At 50.2% G+C, this 22,847-nt stretch overlaps 8 protein-coding genes across 8 annotated transcripts; 2 read left to right on the top strand and 6 right to left on the bottom strand.

Moving 5' to 3' along the window:
* Window positions 1–2,574: 2,574 nt before the first annotated feature.
* On the bottom strand, window positions 2,575–3,801 carry BDV37DRAFT_293745 (NAD(P)/FAD-dependent oxidoreductase; the record flags this gene model as incomplete). Its single annotated transcript, XM_032089487.1, has 1 exon — window positions 2,575–3,801. One exon carries the CDS (start codon window positions 3,799–3,801, stop codon window positions 2,575–2,577), a length of 1,227 nt encoding a protein of 408 aa, XP_031946424.1.
* A 979-nt stretch (window positions 3,802–4,780) lies between these two features.
* On the top strand, window positions 4,781–5,885 carry BDV37DRAFT_267874 (NAD(P)-binding protein; the record flags this gene model as incomplete). Its single annotated transcript, XM_032084085.1, has 5 exons — window positions 4,781–4,797; window positions 4,850–5,064; window positions 5,145–5,222; window positions 5,293–5,756; window positions 5,811–5,885. The coding sequence occupies 5 exons, from the start codon at window positions 4,781–4,783 to the stop codon at window positions 5,883–5,885; spliced, it is 849 nt and encodes a 282-aa protein (XP_031946423.1).
* Window positions 5,886–5,940: 55 nt separating this feature from the next.
* BDV37DRAFT_293743 (Zn(II)2Cys6 transcription factor) lies at window positions 5,941–8,309 on the bottom strand. Its single transcript, XM_032089486.1, has 3 exons — window positions 7,982–8,309; window positions 7,072–7,922; window positions 5,941–7,017 (listed from the first exon to the last, which is right to left on the bottom strand). The coding sequence occupies exons 1-3, from the start codon at window positions 8,166–8,168 to the stop codon at window positions 5,995–5,997; spliced, it is 2,061 nt and encodes a 686-aa protein (XP_031946422.1). The 5' UTR covers window positions 8,169–8,309; the 3' UTR covers window positions 5,941–5,994.
* Window positions 8,310–8,706: 397 nt separating this feature from the next.
* BDV37DRAFT_236829 (transcription factor domain-containing protein) lies at window positions 8,707–11,761 on the bottom strand. Its single transcript, XM_032080645.1, has 7 exons — window positions 11,667–11,761; window positions 11,462–11,606; window positions 11,331–11,407; window positions 11,238–11,273; window positions 10,849–11,177; window positions 9,875–10,788; window positions 8,707–9,810 (listed from the first exon to the last, which is right to left on the bottom strand). The coding sequence occupies exons 1-7, from the start codon at window positions 11,735–11,737 to the stop codon at window positions 9,418–9,420; spliced, it is 1,965 nt and encodes a 654-aa protein (XP_031946421.1). The 5' UTR covers window positions 11,738–11,761; the 3' UTR covers window positions 8,707–9,417.
* Window positions 11,762–12,577: 816 nt separating this feature from the next.
* On the bottom strand, window positions 12,578–14,064 carry BDV37DRAFT_267871 (acyl-CoA dehydrogenase family protein; the record flags this gene model as incomplete). The annotated part of the gene is made up of 5 exons (XM_032084084.1): window positions 12,578–13,056; window positions 13,104–13,193; window positions 13,250–13,477; window positions 13,538–13,847; window positions 13,897–14,064. 5 exons carry the CDS (start codon window positions 14,062–14,064, stop codon window positions 12,578–12,580), a joined length of 1,275 nt encoding a protein of 424 aa, XP_031946420.1.
* A 1,107-nt stretch (window positions 14,065–15,171) lies between these two features.
* BDV37DRAFT_278076 (fungal specific transcription factor domain-containing protein) lies at window positions 15,172–16,808 on the top strand (the record flags this gene model as incomplete). The annotated part of the gene is made up of 3 exons (XM_032085940.1): window positions 15,172–15,185; window positions 15,244–15,736; window positions 15,789–16,808. The coding sequence occupies 3 exons, from the start codon at window positions 15,172–15,174 to the stop codon at window positions 16,806–16,808; spliced, it is 1,527 nt and encodes a 508-aa protein (XP_031946419.1).
* Window positions 16,809–19,438: 2,630 nt separating this feature from the next.
* BDV37DRAFT_293733 (acetyl/propionyl/methylcrotonyl-CoA carboxylase subunit alpha) lies at window positions 19,439–21,866 on the bottom strand (the record flags this gene model as incomplete). The annotated part of the gene is made up of 2 exons (XM_032089485.1): window positions 19,439–21,629; window positions 21,679–21,866. The coding sequence occupies 2 exons, from the start codon at window positions 21,864–21,866 to the stop codon at window positions 19,439–19,441; spliced, it is 2,379 nt and encodes a 792-aa protein (XP_031946418.1).
* Window positions 21,867–22,276: 410 nt separating this feature from the next.
* BDV37DRAFT_278074 (ClpP/crotonase-like domain-containing protein) lies at window positions 22,277–22,753 on the bottom strand (the record flags this gene model as incomplete). The annotated part of the gene is made up of 1 exon (XM_032085939.1): window positions 22,277–22,753. The coding sequence occupies one exon, from the start codon at window positions 22,751–22,753 to the stop codon at window positions 22,277–22,279; it is 477 nt and encodes a 158-aa protein (XP_031946417.1).
* Between the last annotated feature and the right edge of the window lie 94 nt (window positions 22,754–22,847).

The following is a 22,847-nucleotide window of genomic DNA, read 5'->3' as shown; positions in this document are numbered from 1 at the left end:
TCCACACGGTCAGCATGCTGAAGAGAGGCCACATCACTCTTGATGGTGCATCGAGAAACATACCGCATTGACCGTGTGATCGAAACTACATCCGGACGACCGTGACAAGCCGAGAACGATAGTTTGGACCTTGAACAACTGCAGCACGCGATCATCTCCACCAGGAGCCTCGGCGTAAATTGTGTTTGGAGAGTCACTGAACATTCCACTGTCATTCAGGGAGAGGTGCGACTTGAGGGCGTCTAGATAAGGTGAGCTGCTAAACTCACTCAGTCCCGCCAAGGTGTCGAGCACTTGCTCGACCTTTTCTTTTGCCATTTCAAAATTTTTTGCTTCAGTGTACGCGTAGTGGGTTGTCTAGGGACGTGTAGTTTCACTTTCCCGATACAGCGATTGCCACACCTGGGGAGTTCTGTCAACGGAAGCTCCCAGTGGGATTTGCTGCCTGTTATATATTCCTTTACTTCTACCACCTTGCTCCAGGCCTTTGAATGATCCTGGCACTGAGGTCGGCCCTCCAACCCGGCATGCGCACGGACACGTAGCCAATGCAATTATGTGGTGGGCCTGGGTTCCATGGACAACACATACATTACATTTGTCATTTGAGCCAGGTCGTCCAATCTGCTCTTCGGGGTCGTGAAGATCGGTGGGAGCTGAAAAGAAGGATCGTCATCTCAGACAGGGGATCTAATTCGCACAGAAACCGGGGTTCGACGCAACGGCCCCCGCACTATATTAAAATGTAGGCTACGGTCCGACGGCCTGTCTGCAGGAGGCTATTAAAGCGGAAAGGAGCTGCGTCGTATTGGCCGCGCATGCAGGACGAAATCCACCAAAATCGGGGATCTTCTTTCTCTTCAACAACTGTTCCAAGTTACCAGGCAGCCACAAACATCGGGCACCTACGTGGATATTCGTGTTGTCGGTTGCCTGCTGCGTCTGGTTGGCCAGCCCAGCTCGGACCTGTGTCGTATGCGGTAGGATTGCGACTCTATCTCTTTGGCTCTGAGAATGCGGGGAAATTCACGACGATATGGATCGGCAACTCACAATGGCTCCCAGACCAAGGCTGTGAGGATTCATAGCTGGAACATTGTTATTACACATGTATATCTGCAGCCAGATTGCGATTGGGTCACCATTCTAACTTGGTGGATTGTCACAGTGTGACCCCAGACTGCTATTCTTCTTGCTATATCTATTTTATATACTAGAGACACACCCGCGGTCTGCCCAATCATGGCTGTATCTTAAGAAATGAAAGGGAAAGAAAGCCTTGCCTGTATGCCAAGTAAAGTATATCAAATACATTGAAGAACAACCGAAGGTGTAAATAAGAGGGAAGAATCAAATTTCACAGATTCGTAGGTAAGGCGAGACCCACTTGCAGTTCCATCATTGACTGCTCCGTGTACCTGCGCGGTCTTGCCCCTTCCCCTTCATGTCCTCCCGCCTGGCCGTTATCAGGATGCAATTCACCGTCGAAGTCCTGTTTCTTGACGTGCAAACTGAGTTGACCAGTGGGAAGATCTCCCTGTCTCAATCTCCCGTTTCTTTGTATCTGGACGCGGCACTCATTGCAAGTACGGCTTCTAAAGAGCGGGAGCCATGATAGAACTTCCTGGTCTTCAGTAGTGCATTGAGAACGCTTTCTTGGACTTCGATCCGCTCCTTCTTTTCAATTCTCACATGCCTCTGGAGTACTGGTCGAAGAAGAATAGCCCGTCTAATATTCGCCATATGGTTCCAGTAATCGTCGTCCGTGCCCTGATTGTCCTGGACCGGGTTAGGTCCTGTGATATCGACATGCGCTAGTATTTGGTCCTTAAATCTAGTCTCTGTATTTGGAGGCCTGTCGCCGTCTCCGGCTGGAGGATCTTCATTGCGAGTATATAGACCAAGCCTGTTCGAATTTTCTTTCAATTCATCACTCGGGCCTAAAGCCCAACCCACCGTGGGCCTGGGCCGGGATGGGCCGTGAAGAAGCCTATGCGTGACGCAACCTCTCTTTGAGGAGGCGTTCGGCGTCGGGAAACATCGCTGAATCCGATCAACGGATCACACTGCCTCGTATGAAAGGTCGACTATCGATGAGGCATGCATTGCCGAAGGTAAGGGGGATGGTTCTCGGACACAAACAGCTTCAAACTACGCTATGTTAACCAGGAGCACCTTGCTGCTTCGGTTGTTAGATCGCTCTCAGTGGTCGACATGGAAAGGGTCAGGCGGTCGACCTTCTGATTTCTGTAATGGCTTATCCTCGGATTGGGCGAGACAGGGAAGATACTCAGGCTCGGGATCACCTGTTGCTTCTTCCAGCCATAACTTGGACACCCATACATGATTGAGCATCTAGATGACAACGACCTACGTCCACTGGGGCCCATGGGAAGGAACTCATTCTCATTCCTGTAAGCGTCACAACCAACGTATCTTACACTTTGATGTTATGGAGATCCTACGGGCATTGGATGTAAGTCTAGACCGAAAGGCTTGGATGCAGGCGACCGTCAAAAATTGTCAGGTTGAGGTAGGCACATATAGACAAATAGTAAGTAGTGGGCTCCTGCTCTATATAACTGCTCGCTCCGTCAGAGGCTGATTTTCGATCAGCCGCTGATAGGAAAGCACACTGAGGTCAAGGGTCTGGAAGCGCCCGTACACAATTAACTCAGCAACACCACGTCCGCAAGCCGGAGCCTGTTGGCTCCCATGGCCAGAAAAGCCCACACAGAAAAGGAAATTGCTGACCTTGCTGTGTGGCCCAACAATAGCATTATGGTCGAACGTATTAAACTCATAATGACCCACCCAAGAATCCGTCACGCGTGCGCTGGCAAATTGTGGAACCCTGCGTGTAATAACCGGAAATATCTTCTCCTCCCATACATTCTCTGCAAAGCTGAAATCGTCCACATCCACCGCAGTGTCTGACTCGATGGGGGGGCAACCAACGAGGTAGTCTTTTGCGCCGTAGGAACGGACATGGACACCTGACGGGTCAATGGTTAGAGGGAGATCCTGGGTCAGGCTCTCATCCACAGAGAAGATGTACGTGTAGCGTCGTCTAGCCTCAATGGGCAAACCGGCAATACCCGCCATTTTAGAGACCGTAGCAGCACGAGTCCCTGCAGCATTAACCAGGGTGCCGACGACGATCTGCTCCCCGGTGCGTAGTTTGATGCTTCGCACCCTATCGCCCGTTTCCTCTAATTCTGCCCCGATGACTTCATTCGCGATGTACTCCACGCCGTGTGCCTGGGCAGTGCTACGCAGCCACTGCACCATACCCCAGGCATTAAAGGCACCTTCATCGACAACATTCAGACTCGCACTGTCAAGGTCGTCGGTGTAGAAGAATGGGTACTTTTGCTGGACATCAGCCCTTGAAATAATTCGAGTGCCGGCTCCCAAGCTCGCCTGCAGCTCCTGGTCCTTCTTCAACACTCCCGTAAACTTGGATGAATCGGATAAATAGAGGTATCCAAAGTTGCGAATGGAAGGGGTAAAGGGTACGTCGCGGGGGTCTGGAGGAAACTCGGTGCCAAAGCGCTTAACGAAATCGGCTGCATATTGCGCAATCTGGACATTGATGGCGGTTGCGAATTGTTGGCGCATGCAGTTGTTGCTAGCTTTGGTAGCGGAATACTCCAGGGAAGGGTCTCGTTCGACCACGAGCACGGAGCCCTTGAAGTCTGGATTTGTAGCTAGATGCCATGCAATCGAGGAGCCACTGGTGGCACCGCCGACGATAACGACGTCGTAGTGCTGGCGGGTCGGAACTTTGCTGGTAAACATTGTGGCTGAGAGCAAACGTAAATGGTCGATGAAGATTCAATATTTGGTATTGGATGCTCGAGGTGGTCAAGGGTTTATATACAGTCTTCGCCGTCACTGCTATCGTTATAAGATACCTAAATGTATTTACTCGGAATACTTGGTGGCCCACAAAACATTTCTCTACCTTCCTCATGTCGTCATAAGTTGCCATATCCGCCTTTCGGGTAGATCTTTACAAGTCTTGATTATCTTCACAGAGGCTCCACCAAGCAGTAAACATTCACTTTCGTAGCTGGACTTTCACAATACTGGTTGCAGTAAATGCTATGGCCATTGAGCGGGTCCAAATTCCTGTCGAATTAGTACTGCAATCGGGTGGAATCGCGATAGCCTTACCGGATAGATTTCCCTATTCGACCATTGACTTCGTCTCGTACGTAGGCATAAACCAAAGACTCCCAGGCAGGGGCTTTGAGGATGTGACCAAACCATGCGAGCCTCTATATCTCTATAGTAGCTTCGAGACATCTTGGCATTGTTAGCCGCCCACTACACCATCGATGTAGGCTAGGCTAGGCCACAAGTAGATAGTTCGTAGTGTCCGTAATACATTATACCTATTTTATTTTTTTGGATTAAGGCCAGCTTGAACAATTGATCCAAATATGTCGGACAGACTCAGAGACACGCTGTTACGGACATATTGTACGACTTCCGAGGACAGCTAGACCGCGCCAAATCGCGGGTTGGGTGTGGCCCCCCAACCTAAACCCCGCCAAGAGACATAAATAACAGTACTGTGTTCCGTCAATTTTGAGATTTCGGGTCCTGGGCGTACTTCCTTCCCTTCATCGCGATAAGCTGCCGGTTTGACAAGCCACATGTGGGTCTCGCACTCATTAGGCAGGGTTTCCCAAAGTGGTACTTGGCTCCACCCATAGATTTGCGGATAATTCATACTACTCCCTTATATTGCTACCTCACCAGTCTACCCAAAATGTGCCGCATAGTGATGTATATCCACACCACACCACAATTTGGTGACCCGACACTAACCCATCTACAGAACAGGAGCAACAGGCGACATTAGCGGCGACGTCCTGGGTGCCCTTACACAGGCATTTCGCTCGTGCAAGATCACGGCCCTCGTGCGCAGCAAGAAGAAGGCATCCCTTATCACGGGCAGATTTCCATCGGTGACCCCGGTCATTAGAAACGTTGATTCCGCGGCGGAAATTGCGAGTGAGGCTTCGGAGGCTTCGGAGGCTGATGTTGGACTTTGTACGTATAAGCAGAAAGAATCTATCCATTCTCCTGAGTACTAGATATATGTTATCTAACCGATAACTGCTGCCCGAAAGATCTAGCGAGCTCGAACCATCTCCCCAGTGCTACTGCCATTGCGCAGGGCTTGACAGAGACGAAGCGCCAAAGTCTAGGTATTCATAGATCTACGTATTTTCCTCTGAAGTCCCTTATGAACGCCACCCCAAAAGCTTTGCATCGCAGTTCGGATCCAAATCTCGGGCGCAAACCTCCTCTCTGGCGCGGAAGTCGCAACAAGTTCCGATGGCCAAGCACGGGCCCCAAATCACAACGACCTGCAGGGCATCAGCGGAATCCGAATCATCATCTCTTCATCACCCAAGCGCGCCGTCGACCAGATGCTCCTAAATTCCTCCTCGGAACAGCCTAATCTCCGAACAGCGATTCTTTATGGGCCATTGATCTATGGCCTGGGCCGCGGTCCAGTCAATCAGCGCAGCATCCAGCTACCTGAGCTGGCGAAGGCGACCTCTCAGCTCGGCCATGGAGTTCAGGTTGGGAAGGGTCTGAGCTGTTGGAGTAATATTCACATTGCGGATTTGTCAACCTTGATTATGAGGTTGGCTCCGGAAACGGAGGTCCGTCAAGGCGGGAATCCTTTGTTGTGGAGGGAGAACGGCATTTACTTTGCGGAAAACGGAAAGATGGTTGGTGTTTTAGTTCCCCTTCGTTTGGTCACATTTGCTGATATCTTATTGCAGCCGTTCGGGGAGAGTTCAAGGCGGGTAGCCGCATTTGCTTTTCAAAACGGCTTCACGAAGAGCACATATGTTTAGGACATCGACGCGGAGATTGCAGATAAATTGACCGCACAGGGAGCCGTTCTCTGGGAGCCTAACACCCAGTATATTATCAGGTAATTGGTCTATAATTGAAGTTCAAGCGTCACGTCGCAATAATTGGACATCGTTCATGCTTCATAACATCAAACCAACTCAAGGTGTAATCCTGGGTCTCTGACCGTGTCTTCCAGACGCACTGCGCAGTCCCTGCGGCGGCAGAAAACGGGCCCAATGAGGTTCGATGGCCTGTCATGATAAGCCAGTCTAGCAGGCTGCTCTGCAATTCGGGATCTAATGCCTCGCAGGCTGCAACGAAGCCAGGCCAGAGGATTGCTGTATCGGGCGTATCAGGCGGCGCACTCTCACTATCTTCGATGCGGGTTTTGTCGTAGCGTTTCAGAAACTCCAGACAGTTGCGGACAGTATCTTGTAGGATTACAGCGCTGATGTTGGGGACGCGACGGTAGTAGAACAAGATAATGGCTTGATGCATGGCTTGAATCATGAAATGGTTTGCTGTCAGGTTCTGGCGAATGGCCGTATCCTGACCGTTTTTCATCGCTGTGGGATTGATTGGCTTCGATTCAGGAGACTGCTTCCATGAGAGAATGTACTGCTCGAGCATGCTCGCGCGCCGCTTTAACTCTTTTCTGGTACGCGCGTCCACGGTCGGGCCGCCGCGATGAAGTAGCTCTTGCTCATTCGCTAGGCGAATAACCTGCGATAGAAGGTTCATGAGAGACTCCGGTATTCCGTACATGTCTGGGAAGAGCGTGTCATTCCACTGCCCCATTACCTCTAGATGAATGTCATTGTGGCCGATGAGGTTCCCTTTTACTAACATTATGTCGAGCTCAGCACCTAGGATGTCGTCGGCCACGCGGAAACTCCGTAGAGAATTTGGTGATGGCTCGATGGAGAGTAAGCTGGCGCTGGGACGGTCGGGACAAATGTCCAGTAAGGCACATCCACATGTGCTCTCGGCCATGATGCGCAGGAATGTATAGACGTGGTGCAAGGATCGGACCTTGAGGGACTTATGTGGTTTAGGGAGGCCACGTATGCGAATAATATATTCGGCATCAATTAGGAAAGCTTGGGCGCTAGTATTTTCGCCGTTGAATACCTATGATCTGTGTTAGTTACGTGAGATGCGATCAGCTTCCTGATAAGCACGTACCGAGAGCATGACCATGCTTAGAACCGCCATCAATATCTCCTTGTACTTGGCCTGCTTAGATCCTACAACCTCCTGGTGCAGGGCCAATTCGAGATGTTGCTTGGCGGTTTCCTTAAACCGCTTTGCTGATATGTGCAGGTCACCAGCAGAATGATCGCGTGTATACTTATGGAGGCAGCTGGCAGCAAGAAGCGAATAGAACAGCGACAGCCTAGTGTGGCTTGTGGTATGGTGAATGCTCAGGTCCGCGAATGCGCTCATTGCACCTGGGAAATGGACTGTCTGCCAGGGGCAATGCCGGCAGTTCCTCAAAGAAAATAAGAGCGAAATTACATTCTCTTTAAAGTACCGCAGCAGATCGGCAGCCTCAGGAGGTATGGTTGGGCGCCCTGAAGAAACCTCAAAGGATGGCAAGACTGGTCCCAGCGATGAAGAGGGGGACTGGTATGTAAACTCGTCAGAATGCGGGTCCATTAAAGGACGAAGGAGAGACTGAGCATCACTCGTCACAGTGTCAATATCCAGAAAGGGGTCCGGTATAATAAGATCACATGAGCCACCGAGCACATTATGCGGCCCATCAAATATGGTAGTGTCACCTGGAATAGTGGGCCAGAAGACATCCCATTCCAACTGGTTGCGATCCGGTTCGTCGGACGGCGGCTCAGCTTGGTTATTATCTGCAAACGCGTTGGTCGACAACACCAGAACACCGAAAGGGCCTCGAAATGAATCGCCTTCCAAGCGTACGCCGCTTTCGTATTCATTTTCCAGCTGAGCCAAAGCAGCACTTGCGGACTGCTTTCCAAGACTTTCTGTCATCAGTTGTGTCATCCTCAGTTGGTTGGCCTCTGCGACACTGGTTAGCAAGTACGCTTTTTTCGTTGTATAGGCCTGAAAGGTGATCTACTGGAAAATAGGGGGCGGCGAAATACTCGGTCTCCATCATGACTCGCCCAGACTAGCTGACGCTCGTAGCCGAGACATGCCAGGCCTTGCTGTTGGCAGTTTTCGCAAACAGGAGTCGCTTCGTCACACTTTACATGGCGATGGCGGCAGGTTCCGCAGCCTGTAAGTGTGCGATTCCGTGAGAGCATGCTGCATAGTATGTTGCATTGACAAGTATGCTATACCTCACGTCTTGGGTTCCCTCCAGTATCTGAGATATACAAACACCGAGTGGAAGTAAATATTCTGTACAGTGTTAAGGATACTGAGATTGGCTAGGTCAATTGTCTGACTGAAGCGATAGAGATACTGCTGGATATTCTGGGCGGAGATTCCAGTCATCGAAACAGCGGTCCTGTCAAGCAAGGCGCAGGAATAACATAAGGCCGGAGCCCCACCCTTCTGTAAAAGTTAGAACGGACAGCGTACAGCTCAACGCCACCTGTTTGTTACAAGATCTAGGCTGTACTATAGTGTCTGTTCCATTGTATTTAGTTTAGTATATAGACTTATATATATCTCTAGTGGACTAGTACTAAACACAACAATACTATTCTTTTCTTACAACGATTATACCGTATTCGAGATTATAAAATTCCTCAATATGCTAATTGTCAGGCTATTTAAACTTTCTATATAAATACAGACTTTTCGGTGTTTTATATAGCTTCATTTTTAGAAGTATATGTGGCTGCGCAGCTCATACGTGGGTTACGTTACGTGTAACTATTCTAGTGTGGCTATGGTGTAGATCAGTATATTTCTATACTATACTACCAGAAGCCTTCATTCCGAAAGAAAATATAGTAAAAAAAAATGCAGTATTTGGCCGAGAAAAAAAACACCAACTTTACGATGCAATAAAACCACCACAACAGTGAGATATAGAGGACCTGCCTAGTATAGAACATAGCCAGGTGGATAAGGAAGGCCCTAGACTACCTTCTTGGATAGATACTCAAGGCGATGTCGTATAGGAGTCTGAATAGCTTCGAATTTATCGCCTCAAGGGTGGTGCCACCCGGAAGTACGGTCCAGCCGACCTTCAACCACGCCCATTTCCTTTGATCTGATTTGTTTGTGACTGATTGGCTGCTGTGCGTCAGATCGTGGTCTTGGGAGAGTTGATGGTTGTAACACCCAGGCGATTGGAGAAGGAAACGGGGCATACCGCTACTAAGTGAGGATGCAGAACCACATTACTGATTCTCGCCAACATGATCTGAATCAAGCATATAGCTAGCGTGAGTTTCGTGAGATGTCTGATGATGTTCTTGACAAAATATTATATCTACGCTCATCAGACGCTCCCGGCCTGGAAAAGAGCTACCATTTCCTGCACTGGATGTGGCAAGCATTCTTTGCCGCGCAGTATTTTGCGCGGTTGGACATTGGGACTCAGCATGGTGGGGGCGAAAACGACGGCGCGTGACGGGCGTCCGTCGGAAAAGAGGGGGAAGGTAAGGGATCCAAAAGTGTGTCCACTTTACGACTAAAGTGTGTAGATGGCGCCAGCCCATCAAGCACACGCAGGTCTGTATCTTCCACTCCCAGTGGAGTTGTATGGAAGATATCGGACCCAAGAACCCACGACGACGGCGATGGCATATTCAAGAGAAGCAAGTCAGAGAAATTCGGACTGTCGCTAACTCTGGAGCCAACCTTGCCATAATCGAGCATTGTCCAAAGGGCGGCCACAGACGCAGCGTTGAGGTCGTCTGTTACGCAGGCGGGGTCGAAGAGTGAGGAGAGTACATGAGCCTGGGCGTGGAATTCACGTAGTCGAACAGTCTACCAAGATACACGGACGGTGGTTAGCAAGATGAAAGAGGAGAGCCGCAGGATGGAAACATACCATGTTTGTTGCGTGTCCCCATGTCCCTGCTAGTCGCTCAAGTGTGCTGAGGCTTTGGTGGAAGTAATCCAAGGTATTTGACGACCGAGGATCATTCTGGGAGGCTTGGTAGTGGAAGGCAAGAGACTGTATTCCACCAACGACGACGATGCAGTAAGAGTAGAATGATGACTCCAGGGGAAAGCCCGCCTCGTTGGCATCGCGAAGGAGATCTAACAGTTGGTGGGCATGTTCAGCCCCCGCATGGAGGACACGCAGGCTGAAACTGGTAGGCACTTTTGACCCAAACGGCTTCAATCGCAATCGCAAGAGAAATGGGTGATTCAGCAAACAGTGGGAGAGATGGAACAGCGTATGGGCGAAAATGACTCGTTCTGATTCCGACCGATCGGCCGAGTCGTTGTCGCGGAGCGTGTCAACGGCTGAGAGCCGTGTGCTGCTGGAGTAAGACTCGAATAGCAATAAGGACGAGTTGATCTGGGAAAACTCCGAGTTTGTGTCCCATGGGGGTGTTTTGTTAGTGTTGCACTCCCTGTAGACATACCTGGTGCAACGTCCGAAGATGGATGCCATTAAGATGACCAGGCCAAATGGACTGGGAGGCTGATCGTGATCGATCTTTGAGTCCCAACAGAGGAGCTCGTGGAGGGTATGTGATGTCTGCACTCGCCCAGTGTAGAGTGCTTTCTCATCACATGGCAGCCGGACGTGGCAGTCGTCGTCATGGAAGCATAGAGGCCGTGACTTGCCGCATGAAATGAGCCTGTCTAGTAAATATCCTGACCAGAAGACCCGCCTCCGCTCCTCTTGCTCGTGGGATGATAGTGCGTCGGAGGGATCTATCATCAGGCGCAGGTCCTGGGATATGCGAGCTGCGAGGCCGACCTTCAGCCAGGCCGAACTGACATGACCGACTGGGACGGAAATCAGATACGAGAATATGAGACGAGGATGTTATAGACGACGGATCCTACCGGTGTAATCGACAATAGCCAGCAGATTCGCGGTTTGTACCACCTCCATTGTCAGGTTATCCACGACCGTGAGATGCTCAGTGACAACCGACATCCACGAGCGTTTTGCATATTCTTCCATCGCCTCCTGCTTTCTCCCTTCGTAGTATTCGTGTGTGGAAAATCGGATTGCCGATGCTAGCACGGCGAGGAGTAGACAGTGGGGCACGATTCCCATTTCTAGTTTTCTCCGGAACGAGGCTTCTTGGATACACGAATACGGACGGTTGTGGACGTGGACGAAGAATGTGTCGACGACGGACTGCAGAACTGGGAAAGGAGGGAGGGAGCTGGTTCTCGCAGCGCGTGTCAGTACGGCCGTTATCCTGGCGGCAGGAGAGCTTCCCTACCACTGTTCATCGTCAAACCGTTTAGGCGGCGATGTTCTGCAAGGAAAATGCGATCAGTATTCGCTTCTGAAGAGAGAGGCAGAGCTAGTATACAAAGCCTGAGGAGCAGCGCGGTCACTGAGATCGGCCAGACGCGACTCAAGCATGCTAATCCGCTGCAGAATCGCGCTCTACCCATACGTCAGTATCACTGCCGCACACACGCCATATGAATAACGACTGACATTGTCCTGGGCAGCTGGTGGCGGCGGAAGTGCGGCGCTGGTATCGCCGATGGTCATCGCGTAGGGCTCATACACGCAGCGCTGGCGACTGCGCCGACAGTGAAAACACACTGGACGCTCTCCAGAGCATTTCGTCTTGCGTCGTCTAATTGTCGCAGTAGCACCCGAGGTCAGCGAGGGAATGACTGGGGGGTCAGTCACCTACCGGCAACTTGCGCAAGCATGGCGGATGCGCTTGGAAATACTGGCATTCAGCCGGTTGGGATCGTGATCCATCACGGTAGCAGCAGCCAGCCGGGCCTGGACACAAGATAGTTGAGAAGGAAGGAAAGCAGGCCGGTGTCCGAGGAGAAGGCGTGACTTGGAGTCTCCACTGAATGAATCAACTGGTTAGTGTGGGGCAGACCCACCGGCATAATAATGCTATTCCCAATTGGCCAATCTATGAGAACACCCCACTTCCCCGCATGCGACCGGAGTCTCCTTCCGCAGTGGTTCCGCGTCTTCCACCGGGGAGGGAAGCTCTCGGTAATCAATCCTAACGAAGCTGCCAACACAACGAAGTTCATTCACATATACAATCAGGAGTCGGTCATGTTCCATACTGCTCTTATCCTGATGAAGAATAAACATATCAATTATCTTTCCTCGATCAAATTACCCGGTTTATTGTCAGCATCGAAGCCGAATACGACCGGAATCATCAAGATACATGCTTATCTTATGTCGTGTGTCCGCTAACCCGACCGTCCCTTCTACGTTCTATCTCATATTATCATAAGCGCATCGTATATACCTGGCATCTATACAATGTGCGGAAGGCCTTGTAAACCTCGGGTTATATTTATCTGGCCTACAGATCGCTGTAGCGTCATAGATCTGGATCAGCTATCAAGCTTAATAGAAACTATATAGATACAAAACGCCAAGTTAAAAAGGTTCGATGAGCCAGAAGATATTAAAAGATCAGAGGGTTTTTGCCAGAGTGCAGCGAGGGATAACGGCTGCTACGCGACCAGTTCGATGCTCTAGGATGATAACCACCTTACAGCACAAATTCACTATAACTCCAGTAACCGCCGTTACTGATTGGCGATACACTAGTAGATATATTACTCACAATTTGTTCAACCGCAGCATAGCCCTGATTTCTTGGCTCACAGCCAAATCTGACAGAATCTCCTCGCTGCCACCCCCGACAACCATCACCCGAACATCTCTACTGATCTGTTCAATTCTCGCACCACGACCATCCTTCGAGTACCCGAGACCGCCCAGGACCTGCTGGGCCTCCCGGTTGACCATTTCCAGAGTTCGCCCGGCAAGGACCTTGAGGTTGGCGAACAGGCCACCCATCGCGGCGTCAGTGCGGTTCGCCTTCGCCGTCTCCGCCATGTAGACGAGCTGCTCCATCCAGGCGTAGGTAGAATCCAGGCTCCGGCCCATGGCAGCAAACTTGGCACGGATTACTTGGCTCTCGATGAGTTTCTTGCCGAAGGTCTCGCGGGTCACGGCATGTTGGTAGGCATCTTCTGCGCAGACTCGAGCCATCCGCAGCGATGTACAAGCAAGCCAGAGACGTTCGTGGTTGAAGTCTGTCCTGATTAATTTTGTCCATGGCACGAACACTGGGAGTTCATACTGTTCATGATAATGGGGAAGCCTTTGTTCTCTTCTCCAAGGAGGTTAGCCACGGGCACCTCAACATCGTCAAATTCGATGTATGTGGATCCTTCATCCAATCGTCAGTCTCAATACAAGCCTATAGGGCACAGAGCGGGCTCCTACCACTGGCAAGAACTCCAGAGTTGTCAATTTTCCTGCGTGTTACGCCCGGTGCATTGAGTGGAATCACCAGAGCCGATACTCCAGCTATACCCCCCCCTCCTGTCCGCACCGCAGCGGTGCAGTAGTCCGCAAAGATGCCGTTGGTAATCCACTTCTTCGCTCCATTGACAATATACTTGTCGCCCTTTCGTTCTGCAGTGGTCGTGATGCCCGCGACATCGGATCCAGCTATATCCATGTCAGTTGGCTGCACCAATCAACAAGAAACCCAGACAGAGGATAACAAACCATCCGGCTCAGTAACACCCAGACAGAACCGAATGTTGCCAGTCAACATGTCAGGTAAGAACCGGTCCTTCTGCTCTTTATTTCCAAAGTTAATGACCGGTGGTCCACCAATCGAATTCCCGCATCCAAGCGCCCAGATCACACCGAGATAGCCGCATCGCGCAATCTCGTCAATAAGAATCAGGTCGTGGAACCCGTCCCATTCCTCAGCCTGGATGCCGCCAGGAAGTTGCTGGCCATTGAGATAGTTTGTAGCCAGGGGAAATGGGGTGGCAGCGGTATAGCCGAGCGCTGCATGTCGTTGATGTACCTGCGCACGGTCGGCACGGGGCATCATCTTGCATATTGAGGCTACCTACCTCGACCGGAACCGAACCGTTCTTTTCCCACTCCTCACAGTAAGGAGCGATATGCGTGTCAATGTACGAACGGACTTCCCTTTGCAGGCGTCGGTGGGAGTCCTTGTAGTACGGACTGTACCCGCGGTTGAGCCAGAGGGGGTCGGCGAAGGGGAGCGTTGATGACATGGTGCGTATATCACAAATGCAGATATTTGAATCTGAGGGACGTATAAAACAAGGAAGGTTATTCTCTAACTATAAACAGCTTGTCTCTACATTTCGATGCTGTCGGTCCGTGGACGCCGATCGTCGGACCGCACCCCCGGAAAACCTTCGAAGCATGCTCGTTGGCTGTTGTCTCTCAAGTATCCAGCTATCAGTATCTATATGTCGCCTCGCATTCGTAGGATAATACGCTCAGGTTAAACCAAATACTTGCGGAGACATGGTGGAGAGTAAGGCGGAGACCACCACCACGGTGCCAGGCTGATCGTATATCGCCGCCTTATGCGGGCAGAGGTCGTCAAAGCTGGATGTCATTCTGGAGGAGGATATTAGAAGCACGCGGGAGGATGGTTCATGCGTGGAATATCTTGCTTCAGTTGTAGCGTTCCCTGAAGTTGCAGAGGATCGAGGAAGCCAGGCTGCGACATCAAGACTGTATTTATAATTTTGCCCATGACCCTTGCTTGAGGGCCACAGCCCCAAAGGATGCAAGGATTCATGACCCCATGCACACTGGTCCAGGCAGTGCGATTGCGCAGTATTGGCAGAGACAGCCGCTGGTGTATAGCAGAAGAGCGAATTCATTCAGGTGCCTCTATGGTTAAGGGGCATGACAGATCTGGGGTGGCAGGGTTTGGGGATGCAGGTCAAACTAACGGCCTGGAGTAGGAGTGTCCGTCCGTCCACTGATTAGCCTTAACGTCGGGCCGGTACCTTCCGTGCATAGACCACAGGAGAAATGGGCTGCAATCTTAATGAGAAGAGCAACGTTGACCCAGAGGAAGTAGCGCTCCGGCTTCGGTCCGACGCTGCGGTCCGATAAACCATACCAGAACCTCCTCCTGCACAAGACAGCTTAACTCACGAGCACGGAATGAGGTTACATGGATGGAAGACAATAATCGCACCGTAGGCGCGTCAGATTACTTGAGAAAGGAATCACAATTTTGACTGTCTTGAACAGGAGGGCTGCTGAAGTCTAATCCCGGAAAGGAAAGTTGGGAGTGCGGAATATGTCTTGAACTCCCGATCCCCCCAAGGATCACCAAACGCCGCCGTTTTCACAACATGGATGGGCTTAGGTATGTAGCAGGATATGTCTTTTTATTAGGCCACAGAATCGTCCTAACCTTCATCAAGTGAGGCCGACTCTCCATCTTCGTGGAGAAGCACTCCTTGCCGACACATGCGAGCAACCAAGGGGGTCTCGGCGACCGAGCCACTCGATGACATGGTCTCCACGGCCCTGGCCATCCTGAGCGAGGATTGCACGACTCCCAGTGATCAGGGAGGAGATGGAAATGTCCATCAAGGTAGGCCACTTATCACGTACTCACGAGGGCTTGATACATATGAATTCCTGAGGCAAAGGAGCATTTTCGATTTCCCGGTGCACCATGTACGTCTGCAGTTTCTGCAAGCATATCTTCACTACGTTTACCCGGGGCAGCCATGTATTAATTTTGATGATGTCTATAACCTCGAGCTTCAGCTCCCGGACTCGCCCCGGAGTCCGCTCTTAATGTGGTCGATTCTCTCTGCTGCTTGTCCATTCGTTGATATCAACGCCATACGTGAGACTGGTCACCCGTCTCGCCTTGAAGCACAAGCAGCGATGATTAGCAGGGCAAAGGTAGAAATGCTAATGACTTGGATGGGGGTTGACCGCTAACCGTATAATATAGCTAGCTTACCAGGTGGGAACCGAGAAAGATCATCTTGTCCAGATTCAGTCGCTGTTGCTGATGTCGCTTTGGCAAGGGGACAACGACGGTCTACTGGAGGCTCCTTACTGGCTAGCTCAAGCTCTTTCTATTGCTAAAAGTACTCGGTTAGACATAGCCGTTGGGAAATCAACATGCCCCACAAGTGGCCTGAAGCGGAGGATCTGGTGGTGTATATATATCCGTGACGTTCAGATCGCCCTGACCTACCATCGGCCCTGTCAGGTTCACGAAATGTACGGTACAGCCCTTTCAATCACCGAGAGTGACTTTGAACAAATCGAAGGGAATCCCCACTCCTTCAGCCTATTTCATCCTTCCGTTGTTCCCGTTAGGTGTGACGGGAGTCGAAAGTGGCTCGCTGCTCTATTTATTCAGAAGGCCAAGCTTTATCACAAGACCAGTCGCGCTCTGAGCTCTCTCTATAGCGTCTCCTGGACCCTGAACTCGGTTGGAGATGCGTGCAGCGTATTATATCCAAAGGACGGGGTATGTGCAAAGGATGTACTCGTGCATCAGCTGAGCCTAGAGGACTGGATTCGAGATCTTCCTCTGGAGATGCCCGGGTTTGATAAGAACGAAAACAACTCAGCCTCCTTTATACTACAGCATACGGCCTTGAGGATTGAGTGTCTCTTTGCACAATGTATGGTAATCCAATCACAACCACCTGACGAGATGAACCAGTGTATGCCCCCTGGTATTCAAATGGTGTCATCGCAGATCGTGTCGCTGGCCCGTAATCTCCACTCTGACGGACTCGGTCGCTTTCTCCCAGCCAGCTGTATGGCGGCGATCGGATTCACGACTGAGGTTTTCTCTCTTCAAATGTCCAGATATGGAACAAATAGTGGAACAGAAGCCTTTGTGAGCTACCTGGTCTGTGTCGCATTATTACGGACCCTGGAGGCGATACATCCTGTTCCCCCTTGCTACATATCCTCGCTCCATACCCCCATTACTAAAGCAATGAAAGAATAAAAAAAATTTAAAGAAGGAAGGATAAGGTTAATAGAAGAAAAAAAAAAAAAAAAAGATTAAAAAAAAAAAAAAAAAAAAAAAAATAGATAGCAGGAGAAAAGGGAGGAGTTGGAATAATTAACTCACCATTCTCTAAACTTTCTCCAGAACAGCTTCCTGGTGCTTTTTCCCTATGTAATCTTGATAATTTAGCTTTAAGCTCATTGCTTTTTAAATTTATGATTAATAATCTAGAGTTACTTTCATGCAGCTACGCTTGCTGATATAATTTTATATCCTTGTGATATCTGGCAGGATGTGATTCATTTTATATTCTTTATTACTCGCAGTCAATTCATTATTTATGTTTTCTACATTCAGTGTTCAGTACGGGACGGCGACTCACGACCAGACGTTGGAACACACTTTCGCGGTATGTAGCGTGCCTATTGAACGACCAAAGCGATAATACTAAGACTTTTTATACTGTATGTTCTCAAAGCAAAAGCTTTCCCCCTACTTGATGCCCCCAGCCTGGATCACGCCGGCCCATTGTCGTAGCGGTAAGATTCCCAAAGGCTCGATCGAGGTCGCCCTTGTGAGGGGTTTTTGGGTTTAGATACAGCTTCTCAAAAGGTATCACGAAGGCATGGGAAGCAGGACACTATCTGCTATTACGTGGTGTCGAAGGGCCTTATGGGGAGCTTATTAGACTCACCGCAAATATTGTCGGAGTCAATGATGATAGGGGGGGCAGGTGAGTGTCAGTTCGTCTGGTAGAGATCACCAAAGATAGAAAAGCTACTCTTTATATAAGGCTGATGGCCCCGCGTGGGTTATAGGTCAATGCTTGGTAACAGCAATGGCGAAGCTTTGATGTCGTTTCCCCAATCCCAATTTGGGGACTAGTGGGATCCGGCTCTCATCTTATTGAGGGGTTGCGTACCTAGTATTGGCAAGGCATCAGGGCAGCTGTAATCCAATCTTGCACGGTAATTATGTTCCTCTAATGCCTCTAGTTACTGGAACGGTGGACCCCGTAACCCCATATTCCGGGGGCCCGCACTGGGTGACGCCAGCCGGGGCGGGACCCGACAGAAAACCAGAGCCTGGAAATTCAGGTTATCGGAATCCATACTGCAAGCAGGGACGGGGATTCCGAAGTAATACGCGAGTTTTGTTAGGGTCGTGGAACAGTCAGGACCTTTGGGGTGTGTTTTTCAAGGTCTCCCGAACCTGCCCAGCACATATCAATCGAATCCGCAGCACCCAGATATAATAGCCATGTTCCTTCGCGCCGCAAACAAAAGATATCGACCGCTGTCAATCCCTCGGTTTTTTTTCTCAGCTATATGTCCGTGGGCCTTTCTTTTGGTCTGTTGGCTTTGATTCCATGACGGTTTGGGATAAAACCGGTGCTCTTGAAAGCCACTGCTGCCGTTGGAAAAATAAGCTCTCTATACTCTTGAACGACCGAGAAATGTCAGGCACGAACGGCAAACCCCTGAGATGATGCATAGAGCGTCGCGGCAGGTGGTGGGGATTGGGGTCCTCGAAAAATGACCGTGGCTCAAGGGATTGAGCAGGTCAGTCGTGACTTGAGAGTGAATAGTGAGAGAGAGAGAGAGAGAGAGAGAGAGAGAGAGAGAGAAATGCATTATACCCGAATACAGCTCCCATTTAGGGGCTCTTCTCGGGTCGCCAACGGCCATTTAGTAGTATGTACTAAACAGCTCTTATTGACAGTTGTGTTATAAATAGACTTCATATATATTATAAATATAATAAAAGGTTTAAAATAGCGGTGATTATTATAGACTACTTCTCCCCTTTCCTAGACCTTATACTACTAATTATAAGATTAATCTAATAGTTTAAAAGTCTAAAAATAGACTACTAGGTAGAAAGGGTATAGTCTACTGGACATGTTAATAAATATTATATTAAAAATATAGGATTTAGCAGTGGAAATATACATTGGGAAGATATCTAGATAGAAAAATATCTAAATAAATAGGCTTCTAGTGTGTATTAAAAAGAGATAATATCTCAAAGTAGTGATTTCTAGGAAACGTATATTATAAGATTAGTATTTAAAGAATCTAGGATAGAGTTCAATAGCAGCGGTATCTATACTATGTAGACATTTTAAAATCGAAAGATTTAAAAGCCCTATCCCGCGGCCGTAGATCATATTAATAGTATTCTAGGAAATTGGCTAAACCCTCTACATACTTTTCGCTAATATTTTAGAAGATATATTGGCGCGTTGACGCGTTTCCTAGAATAATAAAAATATAGTGATAGAGACGATTTTATCTTATCTCTTTGAGCGGAGGATCAGGCGTAGGGATGAGGGAAATCGAGCGATTTCTGAGAGTGAATAGTAATCGGCGCAGGTAGTGAGGAAGTTTTGTCCGAGTTGGCTCTATTTCCGGATGTTAAGGTTACGAAGAAGCTGAGGCGTTTCTTGGCATGGCCGTGTATTTCATATTGCATCGATATAAGACGGGGATTGGCTTTGGATTACGGGGGGAATCTCAAGAAAGGATGTTCAACCTGGGATATAAATGCCCTAATCAATCGTATCTTACCAATACGACAAGCAAGGCCACTACACGTGGAGACCTCTTTTTAAACTAATTAAGATCCTAATGGATAGAACAAAGAATCTTCCCCTCCTCGACAGCGTCACCCTCCTTCCAAGTAGAATGGAACTGGCCGTCCGCCGACGCTGTGATGGTAACCTCCATCTTCATACTCTCGATGACCATGACGCTGTCCCCAGATTTTACCACATCCCCATTCTTCTTCAAGACTGATAGCACTTTACATGGCATCGGCGCAGTCACATTCCGCTGCTCCTGGTCGTCCTGCTTTACCACTGCACGAAACCCTTCCATGAATGATAACAATGTGTCCTGTTTGAACTCGACGTACGTACCGATCGCAGGGACATGGCAAAGCACTGTCTGTGTGCGATTAGCGGGGGCGCATACAGTGTCCGTGCGGTGAGAGGGTGCTGCCAGGTGTGCCCGGATTCTAGACCCGTTGATCGAGACTTCCATTATGCTCGTCAGCCAGGACTCCCTGCCTGCGTAGTTTGCTTCCGCTGGTGTCCACGACTCGACCCTGACGGTGTACGGACTGCCTGGGGGTACGACCTTTCCGGTCCGAAGTGCTTTGCTAATTTCATTGTACTGGGCGCTAGCCCCAGGAGTAGTATCGTCCTGGGAGACCTTGGCTTCAGGGACAGGGAGAAGATAGACTTGTTGTACAGCGGTAGACACACTGCCTGCTGCCTCTGGTTGCCATACACACATAAGCGGCGCTGATGCATCCACTCCATCCGCCACCGTGTAAGGCCAGTCGACCACGGAAACAATCTCGCAGTGGGCGCTGACCGGGTCGAATCGCTGGTTCCGAAACTGTCGACGAATACTACGGAAAGGCCGCGGATTGGAGACATCGGAATTTAGACCTGCAAGTCTCCACAATAGTAGGCCTGGAAGAATTGACAGAGAGGTCCGGATTGCAACCATATCCGGGTGAGATGGTTCTCGCAACAGCTCGTCCAGGTAGGAAGACAGAAATCCGGTAGTGTACGCTGAATCCTGGAAGGCGGGATGTAACAGCGAGCTGCGCAGAAGCAGCTGGTTAGTCTTCAGACCGGCACAGACGGTATGAGAAAGAACCTGAGCCATCTTCTCAATCGCCAACACCCGTGTGGGGGCCCAGACGACGAGCTTGGCGATCATAGAGTCGAAGTATATGGACACGGAGGAGCCTGTTTGGACCGCAGTCTCGTAGCGCACGTCTCGGCCGGGCCCTAACACGCCAGATGCCGGCAGCCAGAGATGAATTTTGCCGTGCTCCGGGAAGAAATTGCGTCGAGGGTCCTCGGCACACAGGCGGCATTCAATGGCGTGGCCCTGTAGAGTGACATTCTGGGCAACGGGCAGAGCTGCCAGGCTCCCTCCTGCTGCAACGTATAACTGCAGAGAGACCAGATCGACCCCCGTCACTTCTTCAGTAATAGGATGCTCAACCTGCAGCCGTGCATTGACTTCGAGAAAGTAGAACTTGCCAGTCTGTACATCAACAACAAACTCCACCGTCCCCGCATTCTCATACCCGATCAGTTTCGCAATCCGCACGGCCGTGGCACTCATTTTCTGCCGTGTCTCTGGCGTGAGAAAGGGACAGGGAGTCTCCTCAATTACCTTCTGATGTCGTCGCTGCACTGAGCAGTCTCGGTCAAAGAACGAGACCACCTCTCCATGACTATCGCCCATGATCTGGATCTCGACGTGCTTGCTGCTCTCGATGTACTTTTCCAGGATACAATCCGCCGACCCGAACGATCGGTGCGCCTCAGACTGCGCTCGCTGCAGCTCGGACTGCAATTGTTTTTCCTCGTGTATAATGCGCATGCCTTTACCTCCACCCCCTGCTGAGGCTTTCAGCATCACCGGAAATCCAATCTCGGCTGCAAACTTCGCTAGCTCGGTAGCATCCTGGCTGGATCCCGAGTATCCGGGGATGAGAGGTACATCCTGCGCATGCTCTCGCAGATAGTCCTTCGCTGTCCGTTTGTCGCCCAATGTCGACATGGCGCTGGCACTGGGACCGATGAAGATCAGGCCAGCGTCTCGCACACGAGTCGCAAAATCGGCGTTCTCGCTCAGGTAGCCGTATCCTGGATGAATGGAGTCCGCACCGACAGACAGAGCCGTTTTGACGAGCAACTCTACATCAAGGAATGGATTACGCTGGCCTTTCTCTATGCTGCCAATTCGGACGGCTTCATCCGCGTCTTTGATATGGCCGGATGAGGCATCTCTGGCTGAGGTTAATTCTACTCTCGTAGATTCAGAGGGTGGCCGCATACTCATCCACGTAAACAGCGACAGATGTCATATTCAGTTTTCGACAGGTTTGAATAACGCGACAGGCAATCTCTCCACGGTTGGCAATCAGCACCTTTTGGATAATAGGGCGGCCATCCGTTCCTACTGGAGAAGGTGCAACAAAGAGAGGGTTTCGGACGGGAGAGGCACCCTGGATTGGCCCATTCATTGTCGTGAGTGATACCATGGTGTATCTGCCTATGAGTGTATAGGGTATCCAGGCGGAAGTGAACAGGGCTACCTATTATTAAAATGACTGTAAGTTTATTCTCCGTCTGTTCCGTTGCCCCCGGACTGAAGATGCCGCTCCTGGTCCGGATCGGTCCGGTTTCGAGCCACCGGACCGTCAACACCACGAACATCCCACGTTCTCCAAGAAACGAGCTGTTCTGGTCCAGGGTAATCCAGAATAGGATCCGCAATCTGAGAAGTGTTCTACGAATGTTGGATGGTATCATCTACCCGAGAACTTGGCTGCTCGTGCGGGTTGCGAGGAACTGACGTAGTACAATATAATATCATGCATTGATAGGGGTTTCATCTCCATGCTACATATCTTAACAACCTTGAGGAGAAGAACTAAATCCTGGCCAAAAGTTTATGTGTCTCCGCCCCCTGCACCCCCGGCAGAGCTACGACCTCCAAACACATCCCCAGCACATCTCGCGTATCTCTCGGGTCAATAACGCCATCGTCAACCAACATCGAACTAGTCGCATAGCATTCACTGTCCCGCTGAGCGGCATCCCTGAATGACTGCACCTGTTTCTTCAATTCCTCCGGCGACAGCACCTCGCCCTTGGATTTGGCGCTTGAAATCCGCACCGTCTCCATCACCCCAGCGAGCTGATCAGGGCCCATCACACTGCAGCGGCCGGTCGGCCAGGTAAATATAAAGCGAGGTTTGTAGGATCGACCACACATGGCATAGTTCCCTGCTCCATACGACGCACCTAGGATAATGGAGATATGTGGCACGGTAGAGCAACTAACGGCCGAGACAAGCTGGGCGCCCGTTTTGATGATGCCGGCGTGCTCGGCTTTGGCGCCGACCATGAAGCCAGTGACGTTGTGGAGGAAGATAATGGGCGTGTTTCTAGAAAGTTAGTATATAAAGAATTGACGTCCCAAAAAAAAAAAAAAAAAAAAA

The sequence above is a fragment of the Aspergillus pseudonomiae genome (genome assembly GCF_009193645.1).
Source record: "Aspergillus pseudonomiae strain CBS 119388 unplaced genomic scaffold BDV37scaffold_3, whole genome shotgun sequence".
Taxonomy (NCBI): Eukaryota; Fungi; Ascomycota; class Eurotiomycetes; order Eurotiales; family Aspergillaceae; genus Aspergillus; species Aspergillus pseudonomiae.
The sequence above is the reverse complement of the archived record's forward strand: the minus strand, read 5'-3'. Positions and strand labels throughout refer to the sequence as shown.

Bases quoted from the DNA above. Each gene is read 5' to 3' on its own strand.
- BDV37DRAFT_293743 (XM_032089486.1), bottom strand. From the start codon at position 8,168: ATGCTCTCACGGAATCGCACACTTACAGGCTGCGGAACCTGCCGCCAT. The intron at 7,923-7,981 runs GTAGATCACCTT...CCAGTGTCGCAG, and splicing joins TCGCCGCCCCCTATTTTCCA to AGGCCAACCAACTGAGGATG. The intron at 7,018-7,071 runs GTACGTGCTTAT...CACAGATCATAG, and splicing joins TAAGCATGGTCATGCTCTCG to GTATTCAACGGCGAAAATAC.
- BDV37DRAFT_236829 (XM_032080645.1), bottom strand. From the start codon at position 11,737: ATGGATCACGATCCCAACCGGCTGAATGCCAGTATTTCCAAGCGCATC. The intron at 11,178-11,237 runs GTAGGGAAGCTC...TGCGAGAACCAG, and splicing joins CGGTTTGACGATGAACAGTG to CTCCCTCCCTCCTTTCCCAG. The intron at 10,789-10,848 runs GTAGGATCCGTC...TTTCCGTCCCAG, and splicing joins GGCTATTGTCGATTACACCG to TCGGTCATGTCAGTTCGGCC.